At 52.3% G+C, this 21,889-nt stretch overlaps 1 protein-coding gene across 7 annotated transcripts in view; it reads right to left on the bottom strand.

Moving 5' to 3' along the window:
- The window catches only part of NSD2 (nuclear receptor binding SET domain protein 2), a 79,586-nt gene that overhangs the window by 20,024 nt on the left and 37,673 nt on the right, over positions 1–21,889 (bottom strand). For 6 of the 7 annotated variants that reach the window (XM_082390920.1, XM_082390917.1, XM_082390916.1 and 3 more), the window contains exons 6-9: positions 15,813–15,957; positions 13,353–13,471; positions 11,024–11,105; positions 9,732–9,856 (exon numbers count right to left, since the gene is read on the bottom strand). In XM_082390920.1, coding sequence (XP_082247046.1) covers positions 9,732–9,856; positions 11,024–11,105; positions 13,353–13,471; positions 15,813–15,957 — 471 coding nt within the window. Of the gene's footprint in view, positions 1–1,609; positions 7,347–9,731; positions 9,857–11,023; positions 11,106–13,352; positions 13,472–15,812; positions 15,958–21,889 lie in introns of those variants that run through there. The other variant, XM_082390922.1, reaches the window with a different exon arrangement.

Raw genomic sequence — 21,889 nt, forward strand, 5'->3', positions numbered from 1 at the left:
CCAACCCGCTTGATTTTTGGTACACAATGTGCACAAGGGGCACAAGGCTTAACAGCCTCTCCCCATTCCTTAAAAGTGAAGTAACTTTTATGAAAACCCAATTTGGTCTAGTAGGTGACCTAAGATGGGCTTGGGGACCCAGAATCTTGGCTTTTCTTACCCGATCTGCTAAAGGTTCAACTACCTTAAGGGAAGGGAAACAAGTTAACCCCCAACACGCTTTTGTGTCAAGTGCAGGCCTTGGTGGCGCGATCGTGTCACTCCGGCCGTGGTCGGACGGTCGGGAAGCGCGTGCTCACCGAGGTCAGGAGCCGGTCTTCCAGACTCGTCGCACCCGTAACTGACCGCCCGCCCGTTCGCCTCCCCCCACGGGGCCAGGTGGGGAGGGGGCACAAGCTGCCGCCTGTGCCCACGGCAGTCCGCGCGACAGGCAGAGAGACGGGGACTCGGAGCAAATGCAGTGACTCACGGGCCGTGTTCCGTCCGTCTCGCCTTCATTTACCAGCGATGAGTGAGGCCGGGCTACAGCCTCCCCTCATCACTGTACACAGCTTTTTCCCTCACTTGACCAGCAATAGCAAATCTTTAAATAGAAATCAATAAATCTTTAGTCAGAAAACTTTCTCATATATCAAATTCAGGTTTGTTTTAAAGCCTAAAAACACATTTGGTATTTATCTGATGTTTACCAAATAAATGTTGAAAACTGAATTTTTCAACAGGGCAAACGTGTAAGCTACGTTTCCTGTACACCTCAATAATCACAGCAACCAGTAATTATGATCTAGGCTTGCTGCTTGCCAGTGAACACAAAGCTAGAAATTGAATCGGGCCACACTGTTTTTTAAAAAAAAAACACCAAAAAACAAAAGAAACCCCAGCAGGCCATTCACCCGATTCTGCAGCCTCACCAGTGAAATTCTCCCAGATTCACCTCCCTGAAATTACAGGGGGCGGAAGGAAGAGCCCCTGGTAAACAGAGGGGTTTTGCTGACTTAACACCTGGGGTTGAAGTGGGCTGACTTTTTCGAGGGATGTGTTGGCTGGCTGGCACCGGTGGCAGGGTGACGGGTGTGTGGGCCACCGTGCCAGCCTGGACGCCCGCCTAGGCTTGACAGCGTGAACAGCACTAAAGCACAGGTGTCAGCCCGCTGCCGCGAGGCTGCCCAGTGAAGCCCTCCCCTACGGCTCACCTCCTAACCCTCCACACTGACACCCGAAAGAAGGCAGTCAACTGGAAGAATGCTCCGGGTTCAAACCCCAGTTCAACGTGTCCGTCAGATGCAGGGTCACAGATGGGGGCGAGCACCTGAGGCGAGTCTGCAGCAGGTGCTGGGGCAGCCGGGGCACCAGGAAGGGAAGCAGCCCCGCTGGCCCCGGTCCCACTAGGCCGCCTGAGAACCGAGGCCCAAAGAAAGGGCCTTCACGTGGGCTCCAGGGAAGAGCCCGGTGCCCGACCCACCAACCCAGGTTCTTCCCTCAACATGGCTGCAACAAATTTAAAAGCTAAAAAAAAAAAAAAAAAAGAAAAAGAAAAAAGAAAAAAAAAGAAAAAAGAAAAAGAAAAAATGCACGGAGAGAAAGACAGAAAACACAGACCAGTCCTGGGTCAAAGGAAGGAACAGCACCTTTTATTTAAGATTTACAGAAAAAGTGAGCACGTTTCCACTTGGAGATATTTCCTAAATTAACAAAGTCTGGTTTGAGGAAATAAACACTGAATACATACTTTGAATGGAAGTATAAATGTTCACGACACACACGAGGCGCATGTCCTGATGGGTCTAAGATACACACACAGCATCAGACCTTACAACAGCACAGTCCGTGACGGGGGCGGGAGGGTCCAGCTTCCATCCCACCGCACCCCTTCCCCGCGACTCAGTGGACCCCTAGCACACGGCCGGCCGGGGGTCTGAGGGCAGAGCGGGCGGGCACCTGGCTCCGGCTGCAGGCTCCACCTCCACGGGCACCAGGGGCCGGCACTTACTCGGAGATGCGTTTGTGAAAGCGACACATTCACCTGCACGGTCCCAACACAGTCCCAAATCTCAGGCTACGACCTCTACGGTCTATTCCATATCCAATAGGTAGGGTGCATTCGGCAAGAGAGAACCGCAGTGAGCGGGTGGACGGGCGCGGACCGCCGGGCACTCCCCGCCGCGCCCGAGTCCACCAGAGCCACGCCCGCGGCTGCTCGGCCAGCAACTTCGCTCCTGACTCTCCAGTTTCCTCCAGTCTGAAAACACTCTACTCTACTCAGTATGCGACAGCACGGAACTGCCCGTTGGCCTCAGAAATACACTCCTCTACGGGCAGAGAATGTGGTCTCCGTGATCATTACAGGGATTTTTCCGGATGATATTAACGAACATAATGTGACCTAGTGAACACATTTAAACCAACTTCGAGAAGCGACTTATGTGAATCCCAGGCAGGTCCCTCCCTGCCGGGGCTGGAGAGCAGTCCCCTACGCCTCGGACAGAGTTACAGTGAGGTTCAAATCTTTTAACAAAACACATCCCTTCACAAGTTGAACACTACATCATTTTAAAAATACAATTACAGACCTTGAACAACAGATATTTCTATAAACCAACATTACTTTTATGTTTAAGTTACGCTTTTGTAAAGGAAGAAATAGATAACTAGAAGTGTGTTCACATAGGATTTTGGATTGACAAATGATACGAATCCTGTGCCCAGGAGATTTAATGAGTTTAAAGTCAAAAGACTAATCTCAAACAGGTCTTCCAAGTTAATATCACAGTGAAATATTAGGGTGGAATTAAAGTAATTTGTAAATTAGTCATTCATCACCTGAAACACTACAATTCAAACGAAAGTTATTGAATTTGTATTAAAGCAACCCCTCTAGATGACACAGCTCGACCCTTCCTAGCTGCCCCTAAAGTCCAGGTCTGAGTCGTGGGAACACACCCTGGCACTGTCCTCACACCCACCTTCTAACCAGGCAGCTCCTGTGAGAACCGACAGCCCCAGAAGGTGCCAGGGAGAACCACGTGGTGGCCAGGCAGGCCGTGGGGCTGCTGTTCCAGACGCAAGGCCAGCCCTCATCACAGATAAAATGAGTCTCTAAAACGTCCTATCAACCCAACGTTGTCCCAACTGTGTCCCCAGCGGGGGCTGTCCCACAGAGAGTGGGCTAGAGCGGGGAGCTGGGGAGGGGCCTGGCCAGCGGCTGCAGGCGCAGAGCTGAGTGACCCACCCCACCCCCACTGATGGGCCGGGCTGCCCTCCCCCACCTCAGCCGCTTCTGGAAGGTGCAATATGCCCCGAACGGTTAGCACATGCTTCAAAACACATGCCAAAGAATTATATGCAAAAACCCAACACCTACATTCAGGCCAGAAAAAACTGTAAATGTGGATCTACCAGGTAACCATGTAGCTACAAAGGCATCTCACAAGATGAGGCCTGTCTGGTTCCTAAACAGACACTGAGCAGGCGGGAGGGTCCCCTCAGGGTGTCCTCGCTGGTGGAAATGCCCAAAGCGAGTGGCCCCTGACCCCGGCAGTACAAGCAACAAGATGGAGGGACGCAAGGCATGTGTTTGTTACCTGCAAAGGACACCCAACTTTCCATCACTGGCAAGTAAATCAGTACTAATTTCTAATATTCTAGGTAAAACAGCAAAAACAGTACTTAAAAGGATGAAAATCAATTTCACTGACCAAAAATCCTAAAATATACAGGAGTCAGCATATTTCTTAAAAAAAAAAAAAAATTGAAAGCCAATCATAGATTTGAGAGCATTCTGAGAAACCTTTTCTAATAAGATAGCGATATTTCGGTTCTTTCAGCAAAAGACTATAATTTAGATTCATAATCTAAAAGATAAAACTGAGTCCTCAACAATTACTACTTCTGTTCATAGATTTCTAAAAGCTGAGGTGATGAAGCTATTGATTTTAAAAGCACAAATGCTAGTTTCACACTAAGTCAAGGCAGCTCTCACTCGGTCCACATACAAACGACTATCTGACCAGAACAACCTGAAACGTGAATTAATAACTGAAAGGAGCCAGACGCGCTTCAGAAACGAGTTGAGTTAGAAACAACCAAACGGCAAAGGGATCAGGCACACTTGCCAAAGTCACAGTGACCGTACTCTCCAGCTCCCCTTTCAGACAGGAGTCCCTGCTGGGGGCCTGGGGGAGGGTGCCTTCTCGCCCACCTGGGCCCGCACGAGGCCTCGCCCAAGCCAGCCAAGAGCCACCCGCCAAGCAAGCACTGCTCCTTCTACTGGACTCATCAAATGGACGGAGGACGCTCCTTTATTTAAAACACTTACACTGCTACTGAAATGGTGAACAAAACCTCAGCTCTTCATCTGCCACAGCGGGCCCAACGTCCAGGCTTTTGGTGGAGAACCCTAATTTTAAGCCCACACGTGGGCACCTTTTATGTTTTCGGAAGTAGATGCTAATTTACAGTCTGACTTTTCATTAGAACATTTCTAAGACAGACTCGATAGCTATGAGAGTCGCCCCCAGTCTGGCCACGCTCACACACCCCGGACCTAACCCTGGGCGAGCAGACCAGGGCCCAGGAGACTGAGAGGGGCAGCAAACCTCACCTTTCCGCTGTCCTCTCCTCTGGTGTGTTCAGCTGCTCCCGTCCCCTACCACGGCAACCTCTTGAAATGGCCAACCCCCACCCCGACCCCGCCGTCCCACGCCCCGGCCCTGAGTGCTCCACTTGAAACGTTCCTGTGGTTCTGCGTGGACTTCCCACGAAAACCACGGCATCAGGCACAGCTAACGCTGGGACGGGGGCCTCACAGAGACCACCCTGGGAGCAGGCTAACCCTCCCACACTCACACACGGCAAAGAGCCACCCTTTGCCGTACGTTTCTGAAACTCTGCTTCCTTGTGAAACTTCACTTAGGTTTCTTGTCGGTTTTTAGGAATGTCCTCTTTAAAACAGTGAGGTTACTTTCAGTTGGGAGGTATAAATGTGCGAGATACTAAAGAGAGGACTGAGAGGCAACCTCACCTAAGTCCCCCACGGCTGAAGACTCTGGGAAAGGTGCACAAGGAGACAGGAGTCTGTGGGCGGCAGTGGGAGCAGCTCCACCCGACACGGCATGGGCCCGGGGGGGCCGCTCCGTTACCGCGGGCTACCTTCATCTCTGGAACAGCTACCATCTCAGCTTCTGTACACTCAGACAAGTGTCCACCTGTGGCCTCCCGTTTTGTTCCAGAGGCCCTCCTCGCAGCCACCTCCCCACCAGGCCCAAGTGTGGCACGTGGAAGGAGCGGTCACGGCAGTGACTCTGTGCATGGCATAGCCAAAGTCACCTCAACAACTGTCAGCTCAAATGACTAAAGACCAGGGTGAATCGGCATTACTTTGACCTTAGGAAAGGAAGCCATTCCGCTATAAATAGCAGCATAGTGGATCTGTGCTCCTGCAGACAAACTACTGCCCGACCCTCAGCTCTTTCAGAACAGGAGCCCCTTCCACTGCCCTCCTTCAGGAAGCTGTGGGCAGGCCCTCTCGGGAACTCTGCCCCCCACCAGCGTCCCTCAGCGAGGCCACGACAATGCTGACTGCATCTGCCTCTGCCTGCCGGCACCTTCCCGCCTCCCGTGGGACGAGGTCCCCCCACCCCGCGCTGAGAAACACTGCGTCGCCCCCTCCCCCTCTCCTGCACGCACCCCTATTTACTCAGCTGAGGCTAAGTCTACGCTGCTCCTGTGGACACAGCATCGAGTCACCCCCATCAAAAAGGAAGGCGCCCCTTTCTCTGCTGGCTCCTAACGCACCCATCACGTGTCGGTCGCTGGCTGGCTACCATCTCAAAATCCATCACGCCATAATTTCAAACAAGTCTCTTAATCCTTGTCAAAGGCCTTCCAGGCTCGAGTCTTTACTTTGGGTAATGGCTTCTTGAACTAGGGTCATTTTTACACCACCGTTTTTTCACATTTTAAAATTTAGTGACTGGTGTTTTGAGAATCCTACATCAGTCCTGAGCTCCTCCACGTCCCTTAGGGACAGCGTGACTGAGGCCGTCCTGGGGGCCCCGTGTCCACTGAGTTTGAGCAGAGTCGCGCCCCCAGCCACAGTCCAGTACCCGGAAGCGTCAGTCAAGCCCAGCGTGGGCCGCTTCTAGGGTTACTTTACCCCCACGCGCACAGTGCTCTCAAGAGGATTGCTTTTCATGACAAAGCAAAATTTATACTTTTGGATAAAAATGGAATGATGGTGATTTTATTATTTTTATTGTTATAACCATTATTGTCACAATAGCGAACCACTAAGTCCTTGCAAGGCGCCAGGCACCCCAAGTGTTTTACATGCGTTACACTACTTAATGGTTTAGAACACAAGTATTTAGTGAGAAACTCTCATTAAAGGAAAAACACACCTGAAGAGTCCGCTCGGAATGAACCGAGTGCTACCGGCCTGGTAACGTGAAGAGCCCTCCCGCCTCTATGACCTGAAGGGCACGGAGGCCTTTCCTCACCATGCAAACATGCGGACACCCTGGGGCACACCAGGTGGTCACCCAAGATTGAGACATTTAATATAATGGCTCATGTTCTATAAAAGCAACCAATGAAGAGGTTGGTGTAAATAACCTGATTATAGGACCCCCCCCTAGATAAGGGTTATTGAATCAAAAGAGTTAAATGGTTCACAATGATACTGTAAATGACATTTTTTTTCCTACAAATTTACTATAGCTAGTGTCATAGTAAAACTGTTTAGTAAAAAAAGACAGAATCAAAAGTCTTCCTGCCTTTTATGTTGGAAATTAGTTTACTATCTACAGGATTGAATACATTCCATTAGCAATGAGAACAGTCGACGAGGACTCTTTTTAATGTGTGCTGTTTGTTCTTTGTTTTTGAAGGTACAGGTGCTGACATTTTTTTCAATAAAAATTCAGTAAGTTATGAACTAGAGGAGAAAAACGACCTCTAACAGGATGAACCTCTACAGTGTGCTGTCCTTGTCACCGCCCAGGACAGCCCCTGATCGAGGGCATCCTTTCAACTTGAAATCTACATTGACCACTGGAATATGAATGTGTTTCTGTTATGAGATGAATGTGATTGGTTAAATGGCCTTGATTAGGTATCTTACCTTGGTCTTAAAATTTGTTATCTGTTCTCTTCATTGTATGTGTTATTAATACCAGTAAAAACAGATTATCACACATCTTCCATAACTGATTGTGAAAGGAATGCCACTGAGTGTGCACGATGACACGCCGCCTGCAGCAGACATCTTGGAAAATTACACCTTTTTAAGTGCAGCACAGAGCAGCTGAGTTCAAATCCAACTTGGCTGATGTGGGCTCCCATAAAAGCTGTTACCAGTGAAGGCGAAAAAAATAAGAATTTGCTCTACTAAGGGAATAAGAAATGAAATTACAAAACACTTAAATCACATTAATTACTTCCCAGGCCTTTGTCATGCAAGTGTGTGATTGTAATCCGTCCTCCTCATTAGGGGATGCAGTACTACTATGGAATAACTGTTCTAACGTAAGGTTTCATTGATCACATATACCTTGTTTGAGAGGAATTTAGACCACAACATGACCTAAAATGTCTCGAAACACCAACCCTATGAAAATTCCTTATTTTAATCAATGGTATTGAAAGGAGAGACTATAAACATGCAAAGGGCATGTGACTCACCCCAAATAAGGGGCCAGTCTGAGCCCCGCAAACAGCAGCCCCATGGTCGCCCAGTGCCCACCAGAACCGGACCCAGCGGCTTCTAGAATGTTTCTTTATAACACTGCGCTTTGTCTCTCATGCTAAAAGGCACTTAGCCTGGCAGACGTCGTAAATGTGCACTGTAGTTCAGTAGTGTTAACACAAACAGACAAGCCTTCTTGTTCACCTAAAGCGGTTTTAATAAAAATGAACTCTAATGTGAGATTTATATAAGTCGCACAAAAGTGGCCTGATAGAAAAAGCCTAGTAATTTAAATGTTTTTCATGTAAGGAACAGAATGCACACTATGGAATCTATGTATCACCTTCAAAATGCAAAAAGGTGTATGATTTTAATGTATTTAATATATAATATAAATGTATTTAATAATCTATTTCTGAAGTTCTAAAGAATTAAAAATCAATTAAGCCTAATGATTGTAAAATGCTTCATCTAAGTCTTCCGAAGTTCAGAACAAATGTCTAAGCCAGAAAGATGAAACTCATCCTGGTCAAAACCAATGTCAGACCATCAGGTGTGTCTGACAAACACGTTTTACCCGCTACCCGCCATCCTGGCCCCGTGGTGAGCTGCTCTAGACCCACGCCTCTAACCCACACGACTCATGACCAGGAACAACAGACAAGATCTCAGCGGCCTCAGTGTTTTTCTTTTGATGGTATCTGACGACAGTGGAAGTAAAAACTCCACCAAATAAGTGGGCCAAAATATGATGCCAGAAAATCTCATTAAAAAGTGTTTTAAACAAACTGCCTTAAGTGAAAGGGTCTATAGAACTGAAACTTTTAGTATTCCTCTTCTTTAGAATTGCAGACCACCTTTTATTTAACTTTTTAGGATACTAATCTGAACTTGGACAAGAAAAATAGGAAAAATGTTTTGTATAGAATTTGCCTTTTCATGTTTCAGCAAGCTCCCAGGAGCTCAGCGAAGAATTCTTCCTGCGTTGTCTTGACCGTGCCCAAATGTAAGAAATGTTCAGTTACCTACACCCACTAAGACTGGCCGAGGGCTCCACCCCACACCGCCCCGAGGCCCGTGCACGCCTGCGAGAGCAGATGCCCACCCCCAAAGGCCCGGCCCCTCTAATGGGCATAAGCACCTGATGCTGAGAGAGCAGGGGACGCCCCGTCCCCACCACAGACCACAGTGGAGACCACGTCAGAAGTGCCACCTTCTGACCCACTCCCTGCCTCACTACCCTGTTCCGAAAAAGCCCAAGGTGAGCATCTCTTCACAGATAGTCTAAAAACAGGACTCACGTCTACAATGAGAAAAAGAATCACAGGGAACAAAATAACAAGAAATTAAGACTCGACAATAAGCTCCTTGGGTAGTCTCTAAAGCTGGGAATCCCAGACTCCCTCTGGACAAAAAAGGGTCATACCTACATTCTGAGGCTGTTTTTCATTTTGTTTTTATTAACGGCAAAGACTTCAGATTTGACGATGCTCTAGATGTCATGATACAGTGATGTGTGAGAGCCTCAAACAGCTACAATTTCACTAGCGGATACTTTCCGAGTCCAGAAAAGAGGAGTCACATTACCACGGCAGTCCTGACTCACCTCGACACTCAGGGACCTAAAAACATGCCAGAATTTAAAGGACCAAAGCTGTGGACCCAAAGTCACGGAATGCACAAGGCATGTGCACAGCGTGTGGGCCCCGCCATCCCGCTGCGTGAGCACACCAGCCCCGCAGGCAGCCCCGCTGACGCTGTGTCAGGTTAGGACCGGGTGAAAAATCACAGGACCAACATCTTGAAGACAGATTTCAAGCACAATTAAAAGCATCAATACTGAAGTACAGCCACGTACATTTACGCATACACCGTGTGCGTGTGTATTTCTCTCTGAAATAGACACGGCTCAGAGCACCTAACCTCCCTGCGACTGTGGAGAACACCCGGGTCACACTGATTAAGTCTGACCTTTATCACACTTCAATGTGGGTAACTAAACGGCCTTTGTGTGAGTGCGTGATGATCACTATTATTATGATTTTACCTCATTCTCAGTTAAGGATGCAGAAGGAGAAGAGCTTTTGCTAAAGGCGAGCGACGCAGACGCCGCTGCGGGGGCCCGGTGCCGCTTCTTCAGGGGCTTGCAGGCGTCAGACAGATGTTTTGTGGCTGTAAGATAATTTTGGTTTATAAAGTAAAGTTTGAAACCTTAAACCCTCAATCTCTTTCCTGCTTTAAAAGTACCCCGCTAATAAATGAAGTTTCTAAAGATGGATTTTCTGGGCTTAACTTTTTGTTGTGGAAAAATCAGGGCTGACGAGCTAGACAGTGAACTCCCACGTCCCCCTGCCCAGCCCCAAAAGCCCCGCCTGGGCCACACCAGTCCCACCCAAGCCTGATGTCAGGTCCCCCTGCCTGGCCCCCAACCCGCCACCTGGGCCACACCAGTCCACCCACGCCTGGTGCCATGTCCCCCTGCCGGTTCTTCTGCAGCAAATCCCAGACATGTCATTTTACCCATGGGAAGCCAGAGCACCTCTGCACGTAAGGTTTGAATGCGGCCACAACAGCACTATCACACTTAAAAGTAACAACCCTTTCTATCATCAAATGTCCACTCAGTGTTCAAACTGTTCACAAACGTCTGTTTTTTTAAAACAGTCTGTTCAATTAATTTTTAAAAACCAGTACAGCTCTTTATGCAAAATAAGGGAAACAGAGCCATTTCCAATCTTCACTTACTCTGTATTTTATTTTCCTTTCTTATTACAAGTTGGAGATGGTAAGCTTTCTTTAATGAACTACCAAACAGATACATCAAAAAGATAATTAATGAAAAGGTAAAAAGTGACCTGATTCCCCCTTCATTGTTTTGACAGTTATTTTTCACAAACATTTTAAGCTAGTTTCTTCAACATGTAAAACAGAAATAACCAGTCATTACTTTTACTTTTTAGCTAATATACATGGAGAACTGGGTACTAAAAATAGTGGAATTTACAGCAACAACTGGTACCATCAAGTCAGAAACCTGGACATTTCTGATTCGAATCACTTCTCTAACCTAATTTAAACTGAAAACAGTAAAGCCAAGTACAAGTCAGCAGAAGAGTGACTTCAGTGACACTCAGCTGACCGTCAACCGCACATAAAGCGGCTCACCTTTAACTGCATGGGAACCTCCTCCCCACCTGGCCCTCTAGGCTCCAGCTTCCTGCTCACACGCTCACCCCTGGCTCCACCCCCCCGCCCCCAGCGGGGGCTCCCCGAGGACAGGACCAGGCCGGCCGCCCACCGCCAGCCCAGGGGACCTGGAAGGAGCGCTGACCACATTACCTGCCTGGCTCTTGAGCGAGGAGGCTGCCTCGATGGCCTTGCAAGAGCCTGTGCGGGATGTTTTGTCTGCGAACGTCTCTCTCTGTTATAAAAAGGGGAGGGGGGGGGGCGGAGGGAGGAAAGAAGAAAGGGAGAACAAAGAAGACGAAAAAGGAAAGAAAGGAGAAAAGTCTCCAATGTGAACTAACACAGGCTGCTGAAAAGCCGTGTGACAGGAACGTCTTCCTGCGGAAGCGTGCTCTGCACAGACGGTCAGCGGCTGCGGCTGCCCAACTGACAGCCTCTGCGTAACGGGCCGACTCTCCCCTGCCCACCCCGCCCCACCCCACTCTGACGACTGCTGGGAGGGAGGGGCAGGCGCCGGGCCAAACCTGGCCTAACCGGTCACTCTGAGAACCTCAAATGAGACTCCTCAGTCAGCTACCAACCGTCCTCTGGGTTCAGCGCGCAGTGAGCGGGAGGGAGCGCCACTTCTACCCTAGGCGAGCCCAGTCCATGCAAGGTGCGCCTGGCTTACTCCAGCCCACCAGGCGGACCATTTCCAGTCCTGAGATAAGCCCCAGACAAAGCTCACAAACAAAGATCATCCGAAAGCACATTTCACAACAGAAAAATAGCACACACACAAAAATATCATCCACGTTGGTCTAGCGCTCAGAATTCAAATAACGTAGTCTGGACAGCACTGGGGCGCCACTGCCTCACAGCCACCCTGCCGCCCAGGAGGCCAAGTTTGCCCCGGACTCCAGCAGGGATGGTCACAGGACCGGGGACAAAGTAACAGGTGCCCAGCACTGGGAATGCTACCTGGCCCATCCAAGTGCTCAAAGCATATTAGGAATTATACCCGATATGGCTTATAAACTTAGGTTTATAAAAACCAAACCTAACACTACTCTCTTTAAAAATCATCTGTTATTTCCTGAGCTACTAGTTAGTAAAATTTCTGTCTAGCTACTTAATGTGAATTTTGATATTTCAAATGTCCAGGGTCACACACTTTTTTTTTTTTTTTTTTTTAGGTAAATCCCTTATACAAATATTTCAAAGCAACCAGTGTCAGCATGACTGTCAATAAAGGACCACTTCAACAGCAGGTGGCCAGAGGAGAAACTGAGTATGTGTTCCCAGGTAACTGCACACGTCAGTGTTACCTAGCTCATTACCTAGCTCATTGCTGGACACCTGACAGGTGCCCCGGGAGAATGCTCTCCTGTCCAGGAAAATGGGGCAGGGCCTGCCTGCTCTCCTGAACTGCAAATACACCTTTAAAGAAATAAGACAGATGACATGATGGCCACATATTTATGCTTGAGCAATATGTGAGATTTATTTTCCATTCTTCGAAATAAAACAATAAAAAGAACAACTTCTCAATTTAGATCAGTAAAAGATAGTTCGGGGAATTCCCTGGCTGTCGAGTAGTTAGGACTCCACACTTTCACTGCCAAGGGCCCGGGTTCAATCCCTGGTTGGGGAAACTAGGATCCCACAAGCAGCCAAAAAAAAAAAAAAAAAAAAGGGAAGAGTTTGAAGTTATAATCAAAATCATAAATCAGAGTACAGCTACTCTGCCAGAACTACTATTAAATAAACATAAACTCAAATGTAAGATACAAAGTCTAACCTCTCAGTTCATGAAGACGTTAACCGGGCATCTAAATCGCAGAGCGCACTGGCAGAGCCCACGTTCTCTACACGCACGAGCACGCATGCCAGACACAACAATACAGGTCCTCTGAGTGTCTGACCCTTGGTCAGTTTCATGCTCCTCCAGGTACCAGGCAAGCTCTGCCCCTTGACACTGGCTGGCACCGGCTAGAGCTGTGAGGTCCTGTGGTTGCCTTTACAAAAGCTGGGCCTTTACATCAATACTTTTTTGTTGTATCAAACAGGCCTACATAGCCTGCTTAGTATTCACATTAAGTAAATAATAATATGAATTACTAATAAATGGAATGAGTTCATAAAACCTATTTCAATGCCTTTAATGGATTTTTAAACTTCTTATGAAGAATAACATATAGTGGATTTTGATGTTCTCCTGTCAACTCATTATTTACACACTGAATAATATGCCCTACATTCAAGAGTCATTTTAAGTATACAATTTTGTTGAATCTAAACATCAAGAATTATTCAGTGTTGGGATGTGTTAAATTCCCTGGCAGATGAAAACTCGCTCTCCTCAGCGGCCTTCTCAAAGATGCTCCAAGGGGAAAGCCAGCCCCGGCCTCCAGCTGACGCCTGCAGAGGACGCCTCCCCGCATCCCGCCTGCGGCCCAGGGGAACTGGTTCCTGCAGCCAGGCCCACCCAGGACGTCATTACCTTCCGAAGACTGTGCCTGTCGGTCCTGAGTCTCTTCCTGGGAGCGTCCTCAACTTCAGCATCTTCTATAGGGTCCTGTGTCCTCTTCGTGTGGTTTCTTTTTTTCCCATTTAAGTTACCTTGGAATGGGGATGGGGGAAACTTACATGAAAAACCCTGCACAAGCTGTCCTCTAGAGCACTGAGCAGCTGCCCAGCGCCTTCAGCGTGTAGATCCAGCAGTGATGGGCCTCCTGAAACCCTGTTCATTTCCAGGGCCTAAGTACCACAGGTCAAATCTCTCTGCACTTTCCAAATGGCAAGTAGAAAATCCTCATCTCATCTAGGGATTATTATATTGGTACCTGTTACATTTTAATGTACTATAGCATTAAATCTAAATATAACCCAGTATTTTTACAAAGTCCTTTAACACGTTTCCTTAAAGAAGCATCTTAAGTGAAACAATCCACGTGCATTTGCAAACTAAGCACCTTCTACATGTTTGCTTAACTGTGCCACCTGCTAGGTGTCCGCAGGGAGACCACCTAATCTGAGACTTAAGGTGTCCGAACAGTACTGACAGAAAAACAAGACGTAAAGTAAGAATGCAGATTCTAGAGAGAGAACTAATTTGAACACGCCAAGGTTTATTTAATACAAATCCAGTGTCTCCATTTGCAGGACTGCTTTACAGAGGTTCAGAGTTTGCTCCTGGACTGTTCACCAAACATCTCCTGGGAGGGCAGTGTTGTCCTCAAACCCTATGGAGGGGGGCGGAGCACACCGGCCAGGAGGCTCAGGTCCCTGCGTGCAGCAGCCCTGGGCTGACACGGGCCTGGGGCTCCACCTCAGGTCCAGGCCCAACATTGCAAGAGAAGAGCAGAACCGGAGCGCTGGCCTCACCAGCTGCCAGTACCAGACTGGCATAAGCCGGCCTGAGAGTGCCCTTCACTAAGCTCTGGGCCGGCCTCAAGGGAACACCAGGAGAGGCCTGTGGAGCGGCGGCTGTGGGTCCACGGACCTGCCAGCCCCTCCTCGGCACGTGTGCACTAGGTACAGCTCCCAGGGGAGGGGAGGGTGCAGCCCTTCGCCCTCTAGGTAAGGACCTCCCCTGTGCCAGGAGGAGGCAGTGGTCGTTTGTTACAGAGATGAGCAAGATGGGCATCTGTCTGAATTCCTAACACTGAAAGGATGGGACAGCTGACACCATGGCCTTTCCCGTCATCTTGGGGTCCCTGAGAGGGAGGGCTCGAGGCCTGCAGAGCAAACACACACCTGACACACACTGGGGGCAGGGACCACCCATGCTCCCGTCTGCCAAGTACTCGGGACAGTGACAAAGCAGGACACACAATCAAAGTCACACTCACTCTTCAAGGGTAAGCTGAATCTGGCTTCAATAAAACCTGACTATTCTTAAATCAGCAGCCACTGAAAAGGGACACTTTTCTAGATTTAGCGTACTGATGAAGAGTCTGATAAACTTTTGCCTTTTAAAGAAAATACACAAATCCTAAACATCCTCGCTATTCTAAATTGTAGTATTCGCAACAAACCCTGAACAACTTGAATGAAATTCACTATTGATATCATTAGATGGTTGCTGTGGAGTTCTAGAAAGCCCTAAAATCAAGATGGGAACACGTGTGAACAGAACAGGAAGGCAACACGGATGTAGGCCACCTCGGTGCTGACCGAGCTCATGCCCACGAAGCTCGTGCCCACGAAGCACCCTGTCAGGCGAGTCTGGAGGCCTCTCCATAACTCTTCAATGACGAGCCTTGAGAGATGCAGAATTCTTTTGTATTTCAAACTGATACCCAAACACGTCACACTTATCTTCCCATTACAGGTGTCAGTTTCCCACAGGCACAGAGGACACACCCAACCGTGGTGACCTGTCTTCCCCAGAGCTCACAGCATTAAGCCTCCCTTCTCTTACCACAGCCCAGGGCAAAGTGGCACTTTTTGTTTTTTCGCCCTGAAGGCCTAAGAAGAACCAGAGGCTACCCACATTCAACATCAGTCCACGGTCACCCTCCTCACCCTGCGAGCTCTCAGGCCAACAGGCCATGAACGGCCGGCCCCAGGGCCAGAGCCCCTGCCCTCGGTGGGAAGCCCCCCATGAGGTGCAGGCGCAGCCCCAGCCAGGACGGCAGCCTCACGGCAGGACCAAGGCCTCAGGTCTGACCCCGGCCCGTCACGCGAGCCTCCGGCCCTGGAGGCCGCCTGGACTCCGTGCCTCCCTTCTGCTCCCTCACCGCACCTCCCCCGCCACTGGCTGCCGGGGCAAGAGAGCGAGGGGCCTGCAGGGCCACAGAGGATCCCACGGAACAGCTCTGGCGACAACGAGCAAGGAGACCAGGCAGCAGAGGTTGCTTTACTGTGACCGCTGCACTTGGGTCAGAGCCGGAGCACAGGCTGCCACACGACACACACCACGGCTACGCAGAGGACACGAGCACAGAGCTATGGTTACCAGAGTCTTCTTCGGACGGGGACGGGGCCACGAGGGCAAACTTGGTGTGATAGCGTGCTTTCTGTTTCTCGTTGAGCATATTCCACTGGGATCCAAGCAGCTCTTCAATCTCCTCAGCGGAGGCGTCCGGGTGCTCAGCGACAACCTGCGGACACAGGAAAGGTGCGATAGGAAGGCTGGACGCCCGAACTCACACAACGCGGCACGCGGCCCCTGGCGACTCAGCACGTGGCCCTCTCACTCCCACGTCATGGAACTACGTCCCATAAAGGCTTCAAAGAAAAAATAGTGTTTAACTGATGTTGTAACTCATTGAAAACAGCGCTGGTGGAAACGATTCCAGCTGTATTTGTGTAAATGCAGGAAACGATAAGTGGTAAGAGAAAAAGTACACTTTTCCAAAATCACTAAACTGTTGGTAACCTGCAATTTCCTAGGCACCCTTGAGAAGCCAGCAGGAGGAAACACAACCTCTGGGTACAGGGGCAAGCCCTTGGCTGGCTTTCTCGCCGGCCGTAGCACCAACCCTCCTCCTTTCGGGTCTGCGCTCGGGAGGGCGTAGACGTGGCCGAGGAGCCCCGCCCCGCTGCGCCCCGAGACAGCCACTCCTCACAGCTGGGACACAGAGCTCCCCGGCCCTGCAGCACACGGGAAATGCAGATCCTCAGGCCCCACCCCGGGGACGCGCATCTTCCCAAGGTCTCCAGAAGAGCCCCGTCACTGGGCTGTGAGGAGTGGGTCCGGGCTGTGCACTGTGATAATCCGGGGGGAGGGTGGGGAAGGGCGTAAAACTATGGTGCTCCGGTCCCTGCCAAGGCGGCTCCAACCCAGCGGGCCCAGTTCTGCTATTTTAAAGGTTTCCCATGCGTTTCTAATGTGCCCCGACTTTGAGGACCACCAATAGCAGGGTGCGAGGTCCATAAACCACAGCCACAGAGCAGATCTGACCCACCTTCCTGTTTTCGCACGGCCTATGAACTAAGAGTTGAGTTTACATTTTTAAATGTTGAAAAAACTCGGGGAATCCCCTGATGGTCCAGTGGTTAGGACTCAGCGCTTTCACTGCTGAGGGCGCGGGTTCAATCCCTGGTCAGGGAACTAAGATCCCGCAAGCCACACGGCGTGGCCAAAAAAAAAAAAAAAAAAAAAATCAGAGGAAAAACATTTCATAGCACATAATAATTAGAGGAAATTCGACATCAGTGTCCACAGTACAATTTTCTCTGAACTCGGCTGCCGGCATGAACTCCCAAGTCCTCCGTGGCCGTTTTCAAGCTACGACGGCAGAGCTGAGGAAGCGCGACACAGACCTCTGCGCCCAGGCCCCTCCAAGAAAGCTCTGCCGACTGAGTCAGAGCACTGGCTGCTGGCTTGCGGGCCAGACCCCCAGGTTCAATGTGGCTCGTCCGCCACAGCTTTGAGAAGTAACTTGGGTAAGGGAAGGTGTGTCTCCACTGCCCTCTGTGATGGACTTACCGTGACACTTCATCAGTGGGTTCCTGTCACCACCTGGACCTACTACTTGCCCAGCCAACACGGCAACCTCTGCCCCCAAACGCAAGCCCCAACCCACAACTCCGCCCCACAGATGGCTTCGTATGGCCTCCAGGGTCCCCGCGCCTCACCACGTCCACCTTGGCCCTGCCGGACACCAGCACCCCACCAACTCTGCACGTCGAAGCCCGGCTCCGGCTCCCGCGCTCCCCCGGGGGCTCCTCGGCATCCCTGTTCCCATCTGCGCCTGCCTGGGTGTCTCCAGCCCCACACACGCCTGCTCCCTCCTCTCAACTTGGGGCACCCTCCCCTCCCGCCCAGCCTGCCTGCCACTCCACCCGCGGCCCCCAACACTTCAAGCGTCAAGGATCTGAGACCCTCGCGGCAAAGGCTTCCGTGCAGAGCTGCAGATCCAAGGCTCCTGGAGCACAGCACATGCGTCTGCGGGGCTGTCGCCCAGCCCAGGCCACAGCATCCCCGATCAGAACGAAGGGTAACGTAAGCGCTCGCAGCTGCTTCCCCAAACAGGACTCCCGAAGCCCCGGAGGTCACCCTTCCCCTCGCACCTAAGCCCGTGCCAGGCTGGCCAGCTCCCCTCCGGCACGTCCTGTGCCCGCCCGCCCGCCCTTCCTGGCTCTCCATCCTGTCCGCTCACCGCTGACGCTCCATCCCAGAGGGCCTCCTTCCTGCACCCAGAGGCTCCCGGCCCGGGCCGCCGCGGGCGGGGCTCCTGCCACTGCGCGTCAGCCAGGCAGAGGCGCGCCCACTCCCGCCAGCCCGCACCCGTGCGCCTGAGCCACACGCCGGACGGCCCCCCGCAGGCTGGACCCCCTGACTGCACGGGCCCACGCTCCCGGAGACCTCCCCCTCCGCAGGCCGGCCGCGGGCGTCCTGTCAGCTCTCAGCCCGGCGCTGCCCGCTCGCACCCATGCAAGCAGCGCTCCGCCAGGACAGGAGATGCGCCGGCCACAGCCGCCGCCGGCCCGTGGTGCCCGCCTCCTGGGAGCGCCTGGGCGTTTTCACCCTCACCTCTGCTGGGCCCACGAGGGCCACGACCGCTCAGCCCAACGCACAGGTCTCATGAGAACAACCGCTACAGGCTCTGCACGCGGGCACAGTCGGGGCCGGGTCCCGGTCTGCTTCCCACCTGTGTCACTTCACTGCGGAGGGGTGGCTTCACCTCCTCGCGCTCAGCCAGGAGACAGGGCTCGCTGTGCTGTCACGAGAACCGAACGGTTCCTCGCGACAGCGTACTGGCAAGGTCTCCGACACGTGGAGCGCTCCACCGCGGCCACCGCTGTGTTTCTGACACACGACAGAATGGACAGGCAGCCGTCAGTACGGCTGGCGCGGGGAGGAGCCGCCTGGCAGCCCCCAGCCCAGGCCCGGCGCCCCGCCGCCCCGCGGGGAGGAGCGGGTCGGAGGAAGCAGGCCCTGCGTGGAGCGAGGCGGTGAGACGCCCGCGCGCGGCTGGGAAGGCGGCGGCCGTGCTGCTGGAACACTTCTGCAGGCAGGTGTCCGAGCACAGCCTGGCCGAGAGCAAGAGCAGCTCCCGGAAGACGCCTCAGGAAGAGCTCAACCACGGGCCGACAGACTCGGGGACCGAAGGCTGCTCACAAGCTCGCCCGGAACCTGAACACCGACTGCGACGGGCGCACCCGCTCCGACGAGTCCTGGACCCTGACAGGCGGCACCACCAGCCCCACCGCCACCTCATCGCCAGCAGGAGCCGCAGGGCAGCAGCCGGAGGCCCCGTCCCACCGTGCCCGCGCCCGCCGCTCTTCCTTGGCTCCCTCTCAGCCTCCTCTGCCCACCCAGGCCCCTGTCCTCTCTTGTCCCTCAGACCTTCTCCTGACCCACTGCTGAACAGGGGGCGGGGGCTGTTCCTTTGCGAGGGTCTCGGTCCCTGGAGCCAGCAGGCCCTGGCCCCTCTGTGACAATGCTCTTTGGGGACCCAAGAGCTGCCCCTCCTGTTCAGTCCATCTACCCTTCCAACCTCTGACGCCCCTGCCTGATCCTGGGCCTCCCCTGACCTCAGAGGTCGGCTGGCTGCCTCAGGCCTCCCCGCTCCGGCAGCACTCAGCCCCTCCGCGGGGAGGGGAGACTCGCAGGGACCGCCCTCCAGCTGCCTCTGGGTCTGGGAACAGCTAAGCAGAGTGGAGACCCCCCTCCTCCTCAGCCACTGAAATGGGCAACAAAGGCTGGATTTAGGGTTTGTGTCCCCATCTTCCAGTCCCTTTGTAATGTTCATTAAAAGCCTTTCCACTCCTTGGAAAAAAAAATATGGAAAACCAAATACCCACAAACCCACACAGCTGAAATGTCACCAGCACAACCTGAGACTCCACGGGCTCCTCAGAGGTTGCTCTCCCTACCCCCGGCCTCCTCACACGGCTTCCGAGAGCGCCCCGTGAGCCTTGCCTCCTAGTCCTCAGGCCTCCCTCCTGCTGTCCGGCAGAGGCACTGGACGGTGCAGTCATGGCCACACAGGACTTCCAAGTCTAGGGCGTAGAAGGCCTCCACCCTGCCCCCTGTGACCACCTGCTGGGGGCACAACTGGCCTCCGAGTGGAGTGCGGCACCTTGCAGGAAGGTCCTCTGGCCCACTCCGGCCTTCAGATGAGGCTGCAGCCCCAGCTGACACCCTAACTGCGACCTCATGAGAGACCCTGAGGCCGCACCACCCAGCTGAGCTGCTCCCGAACTCCCGACCCAGAGACACCAAGACAAGCAATGCGTGTTGTCTTAAGGCACTAAGCTTTGCGGTGACTTGTTACGCGGCAATAGACACCTAATACAAATGTTCATGCAGAGCTGAGACCTAAAACAGTGGTGCAACTCTAATGAAGCTGTAAAAATCAGGGTCAGAGAAAGTGGGAAGAGGCTTCAGAAATCGGAAACTGAGGCGAAAAGCATCTGCTGATAAAACTGCTACCAACACCGGTGCCTTAGTAAACTCTCTCCCCTCGCGGGAGGCTTCACCCAGCCGCTCTCACCTCGTGTGCAAACCACACACGGGCACGGCACAGCTGCTGGCAGCTGTCCACCAGCCCCGCCAGCTCCTCACGGGCCACGGACCCGTCTCCCAGCACACGCCTCTCCCCCACCTCCAGCCCCTGGAGCGGGGTTCAGGAGCAGAGGGAGCTGCACGCCCACGCTGAGCCTGCTGGACGAAGACGGACGATCAAAACATGTCAACAAAGAGCTCAACCCGTTTCAAGAAGCATGATGCTTTTCTTCATTTGCAAGAAGCAAGCTGGAAATGTGCAGCAAAAAAAAGTCAGCAAGTGGCAACCAAATGTCCTTGACAGTCACAGTCTTCTATCTAGTGACCCCAGAAAAGGAGGCTCCATCCACTCTGTCCCTCAAGGGCTGGCCACTGATTAAGCAATTAACAACCAAACAAAAACCATCCTTGGGTGCACCACCACTCTCCAAAAAGAAAGAAACCCCTAGAAAGACCCAGACTATTCTACAGGATGGAATCAGGGAGCAGCTTCCTCAATTCAAGTCTAGAATTACTCACTACAGAACCAGCACAAACACACTTGTTAATAACAGGTAAAGAATATCCTAGTAGCCATCACTTTTCTGACAACGTGGAATTATCAAAGCCCACCAGCACCCAAACCCAGACAGGAGGGGAAGGGCTCGTGGGGCTGACCCCCCACAAAGACCAGGGACAGGCAGCAGACCGGCGCCGTAACTGTGCACCTTGAGTTTGGCGTCTGCACCGAGCATGACGCCCACGGCAGAGCTGGGCGGAACGGGCTCTGGAGGGGTGCTCGGAGGCACAGAGGCTGCGCTGTGAGCTGCAGGGGGTCGGGGTGCACAGCACAGCCCCACGCTGCCGCCTCTGGCCTACAGCTCGTCAGCAATCTCCGCAGCGATAAACTGCTGTCTGTTCTTGGTACGTGTCGCAGTGCTGCAAGGGTGGATGGAGAGCAAGTTGGTTCCGCAAAAGTAAAAAGGGTGGTCTTTGGAAAGCGGTCTGAATTCTCTTTCACACTTCCAAACGAGTGGAGCGTCCACGGAGATACGTACGGACTAGGAAGAGGCCGGAGCGCGGCTGGCTGGCAGTGCTGAGCTGTCACAGCCGTGCCCCGCTCCCGGCGTCTGAGAGCAGGGGCTCCTCCCAAGGCGTGGTGGGGGTCCAGCTTCAAACACCGGCGTCGCACAGCCTGAGCTTACAGCTCGCACCTCACCCACAGCAGGCCCGGCGCGGTAAGTGCACACTGCTCTGTGCTCCGGCTGGTCCACACCCACAGTTCCCCACCAGGTGTCAGCACCTGGACAGAGACACGGACCTGGAGTTACACCCGGACTCGGCATGGATGCAGGCAGGCAGGTAGGCAAAACAAAACAGTGGGCACGTGGCACTTTTCACACTTTCGGTGACGGGATCTGCACATCCTTCAGCAACTCACTCTCCTCCTGGACGTGCAGTAAGTCTAGAGTTACGCGGCAGGACATGCCACCATCTGTCATTCCTTCCACAGCATCTTACGGTTCTGAACATTGTGCTGCCTCCTTGGGCACGAGGGCAAAACTCCTCAAGGGTAAATACCTTGCGGTGAAATCACA

The sequence above is a fragment of the Balaenoptera borealis genome, assembly GCF_965194805.1.
Source record: "Balaenoptera borealis genome assembly, chromosome: 4".
In the NCBI taxonomy this organism is placed as follows: domain Eukaryota; kingdom Metazoa; phylum Chordata; class Mammalia; order Artiodactyla; family Balaenopteridae; genus Balaenoptera; species Balaenoptera borealis.